We start from the raw sequence: 4,868 nt of genomic DNA on the forward strand, positions 1-4,868 counted from the left end.
ACATTACATTATACATTTATAACGTATGTATTTATATATAGACTGGTATTTGTTTATATTCCTTAGATGCTCATCTTGGCACATCATGTGTTCCATCATTAGAAAAATAGCATTGGATGAGCATGTATGGCCCCTGGCCTTACTGCCCCCAGCTACTTTGTAGCTGACTCAAATGGGACCAGGTGGGTGGGTTAACCCAGTGGACAACTGCTGCCACTTCATACATACTGTGGCCCACATTACCATGTATCCCACGATGGTATACCATTTTTGTAAATGTAACTTATATCAGCAGCCTTGCATTTATATATAGTTATGTACATTATTTTGAAATGCTTGGATAAATATTATCTATATGTTTAGAATATGTTCTTCCTTTGTTTGAGTCAGTTTATGTAATTTAAGGTGTGTTGGCTTTTTACTGGATAGTGATTTTACATTTCTACAACATTTAAGTGTGTTTGTTAGAAAAGTTGGCTGAGGTCCACTAAAATTTTTTATCTCAGGTTGAACAACGTTTGCTTCTTATACATTGCTCATGATAATTTCCATGAGTGGCTCTTACATCAGGTGTAATATATGGCACACACAAAAAAAAAGGGGGGGGGGGTCCATAAAGGCTGGATGAAAGCTATTATGATGAAGAGGAATACCAGTTAGATAAGACTGAATGTAAGCTATAATAAAAGCAACTGATTTTAGAGACGGAATCCCTAAAATCAAATAGCCTACTTTTTAAGGACGACTACTTGTTCCTTTAATTATGGATGAATTTTATATTCCACCGATGCTGTTTTGATTTGATGTATATAAGGAGCAGAACTTTTTTTAACAAAGGTCTGATAGTAATTTAAATGATGTGTAGGAATATCTGGCTCTTGTGTCATATGATGATTATACAGTATGGGATTTTTTGGTTATTATAGTAGATCAACCATAGGGTATGGCATATTTAGGAATACAAAGAGAAAGGAATACTTTTTTCTGTTTAGTGCAATGTGCTGAAGAGATTACTATTTTGCCAACTAAAACCACAAATAACAATAAAATTGTAAATAGCTATGGCTGTTTATGCATGTTATATCAAATAAATATTACTTTTCACTATACAGGAAAACATGTTATTCGTGTTTTGATAGTGACCACCTAGCCACATATAGTGAGCACAAGGTATACAAAACATAATGTTGATATCTTTGCTTCATAAAAAAATAATCATAAAACATTTTAGTTATAGTGGATAATGCACATTCACATGTTCATAAGCTGCACAATTAAAACAATACTAAATTATTCCTTAAAATATGTTTTGTTTTTAATAACATTCCTGGCATGGATGTGATGGCTTTTCATGTCTAAAATAAGTAAAGTTCAATTTCATATATTTCACTGGTCTTTCTTAATATTAGTTCCACCAATATTTATGAAGCTAGCAGCATCGCACACTTCCGTATGACAGGGATTACATTCCAGAAAGTTCTAGGAAATCTTCTTAAGCCTTATAAGTTTTTGAAAAGCTTGTTTAAAATCTTCATTGAAAGCTGTGTATATTACAGGGTTGATAAGAGAGTTAAAATATCCCAGCCAAGTGAACAAGTCAAATAATAATGGATGGAACCAGCAAGCATCTCTACATATAGGTAAGACCAGAGACACCACAAAGAAAGGCAACCAGCATACAATGAAAGCCCCGAGAATTATTCCAAGAGTTTTTGTGGCTTTTCTTTCTCTGGCTACAGATAGTCTCTTCCTTTCCAGAACACTGTCTGTAAGTTTTATCTTGATATGGTTGATACATACTGGAGATACTCCAGTGTGTGGATGACCTCCATGAGAGTTCACATTAACTGAACAGAAAGAAGACCCAGTTGAGCCAGTGATTAACTGAGCAGTGGTAAATCTCTTTCCATAAATGGATGGTGGTTTAAGAATTCGTGTCCTTGCTGCTACATATATTCTTCCATATAATATGATCAACAATACTGTAGGTATGTAGAATGCACCACAGGTAGAGTATATAGTATAAGAAATCTGATCCGTGTTAATGGAACAATCCATAAGTTCTTCTTGAGCTTTGGCTTGTCTCCAAAAGAGTGGTGGGATGGAGATGCATATAGATATTACCCAAACCACTGAAATCATTGCAACTGCTCTTCCTGCTGTACGATGTTTAGAATATTCCAGGGCATCTGTAATGGCCCAGTATCTGTCTAATGCAATAACACAGAGATGGAGTATGGAAGCTGTACAACAGGTGATATCCGATAACAGCCAGATATCACATATTACCTGACCAAATGACCACGAGTGATTTACAGTGTGGACAATACTTATAGGCATCACTAGAATAGACACCAATAAATCTGTAAATGCCAATGAGCCAATCAAATAATTTGCTGGGGTGTGAAGCTTTCGAGTCATATATATAGTGATAATTACAAAAATATTTGAAAGAAGAGTTGCTAGCGTTAATAATGATAAAAGCAGTGCAAGTGTGGTTTTTATTCCTAATACTGTTGATTCATCCCACTCTGTATCTGTCCCAGACAAATTTAACAAGATCTCTGGCACAATGTCAAGCTGTGGGTCCAGAGTTTGGTTATAAAAATTCATTTTTATACCATTTATTTTTATGAACAATTTCAATTTATTTGAGTCAATATTTTATATAATGTTTGTACTTTTAATGCATAAATTTGAGTTTATGTGTAATTTTTGATTTAGGTAAATCCTGTTTTATTTGGTTGGTTCGTTTAAAAAAAATACATTCAATTTATATAATTAACATTAAAGATGTGTACATTTTCTTGTTAACATTTTTTATAGCCAACAGTTTCAAGAATATTTTTGAAATTTGTGTTAATTAAACAATATTGATAATATATTGATAGTGATAATATTTAATGTTGGTACATAGGACGTAAAATAGTGCATCTATAATGTTTCACAAAAATAAACTTTTTTTTTTTTATACATATCCCAGCATGGTTTCATATTAATTAAATAGTGGGAATGTGTTATTTCACACAAATATCAGAGAACTAAAAGATAATGTTTCCTAAAAATAAATCTTTGAACTTTCTCATCTGCAAAGGCTAATTGCCATGGTTTCTGTTGATCTGGGGTGAGTTTAAAATGTGATGTTATCACTGGAGTTATACATTTGACAGCCATTAGAATCTTCAAGCACTTGAAACATTTCTCAAAGCTTCTTAAAGTTCACTATGAAAATCCTTGTGGCCTAAAAAACAAAAAAACAAAAAAAAAAAAAGCAAAATGTTAGATTAATCAAATTATAGGTATAATAAAATGAATATACATTTTAAGCAAAATAATAATAATAATAAAAAGATATTGTGTAGAAGAAGGATGATGTCATGAAGGAATGTTCTCTTATCTTTATCTTAGCTCTGTTAAGTCTGAAATTAAAGATATTACACTAGAGGCTTTGTTTTTAGAATCCTATGTACGGAGAGAAATATTTAAAATGATTTTAAAGCTATATGCTCTAGGGAATCCATGTGGTTTTACTTCCGAGTCGGGCTGTGTTTGTCCATAGACACACACATAGCCCTGCTCAGTCATACCTCCTGCTCATTCCTTGCAGGATTTGACTGATAGCAGCAAGAGCCTATGGCTCTGGCTGCTCCCATTGTATCCTGTGAATCAAGAAAAAAAAAATAAATAAGCGGGACTGCCAGCAGAGACAGGGGATGGATTGTGAGAGGTGTCAGATAAGTGATTGAAGGGAACCTGGAACAAGTAGTGGGGTGTTTTTTTACTTCGCAGGGAATGCATTAAAAACACTTAGACATTAGAACCACTTTAAGCTGCATGTCTGTGCTTCTGAACAAGCTTCAAGTGTTCTGACTTTACATGCTGCATGTTTGCTCTTGGTTAGTAACTCTGAATTAGGGATAATTGAAATTGGGAGTTTTTTATTCCCTGAAGATTTGGAAAAATTGCAAAAGTTTTGGCAAAATTTCGCTATTCGAGTCAAGAGGGAAGAATGGTTGTTACGAGTACAATGGGCTTTAAATGGTTTCAGAGGGTTGAGAAATCGACTGTTAACCACACGTTCTTGGATTCAAAAAATAAACATTTTTACCTTGCAGTTTCACTTGGTGAAATTAGAGGCAAGTTTTGTCAAACTTTTGGTGAAGTTAATAAATCAGAAATTAAATTCAGTGAAATTGTCCAATCACCTTTACTCAGAATGAAATAAAGCCAGAAAAAGTCAGACAACCAGCACTTTCAGTAGACACCAATGGCATTCCTTGCTTTCTCCCAGTACAGGTTACCTTTAATAGCCCAGAAGCTTCATGCATTAACTTTCTATCTTCTTTATCTAATTCGTTAAGAAAGGACTATCTATCATATTATAACTGCCAATTTCAAATTGGAATGATGGTGTATGGCTTTTTTGCATGATTGGTTTGTATTTCAGGATGATTTTGGCTTTCATCATATTAAACATAGTACAGCAAATCCTTGTTTTAGATGTTTACCACTTCAATGCATAAATGTTTAACACAGGCTATTGCTTTTGTTAGCATTCACTAAACATTGTATAAACATAATTCCTCAAGAGGTGATGTGTATATAACCTCCAAAACACAGACATGTTAGATGCTTTTTTAAAACGGCTATATTTATTTTAAGGCTGTCTACTGATTTTGCGTTGTCTCATTTTTCCCATTCCCATATAAACTACTTGAACAATACATTCAGCATTGTTCATTTATTGAAGGGGTTGAGAATGTCCTTTGTGCAGATTCAATGTTCATTTAGCCTAACATTCTTCTGCCTGTAACCTGTAGAATTCACATTTCCCATGCAGAGGGAAAGGTAATCAATGTTTCCCCTTC

The 4,868-nt window shown here is 33.8% G+C and overlaps 1 protein-coding gene across 1 annotated transcript; it reads right to left on the minus strand.

Moving 5' to 3' along the window:
* Nucleotides 1-974: 974 nt before the first annotated feature.
* HTR1D (5-hydroxytryptamine receptor 1D) lies at nt 975-2,770 on the minus strand. Its single transcript, XM_082246545.1, has one exon. The coding sequence runs from the start codon at nt 2,611-2,613 to the stop codon at nt 1,480-1,482; it is 1,134 nt and encodes a 377-aa protein (XP_082102671.1). The 5' UTR covers nt 2,614-2,770; the 3' UTR covers nt 975-1,479.
* Between the last annotated feature and the right edge of the window lie 2,098 nt (nt 2,771-4,868).

Source organism: Pelophylax lessonae, assembly GCF_965119305.1.
Source record: "Pelophylax lessonae genome assembly, chromosome: 2".
NCBI classification, from domain to species: Eukaryota; Metazoa; Chordata; class Amphibia; order Anura; family Ranidae; genus Pelophylax; species Pelophylax lessonae.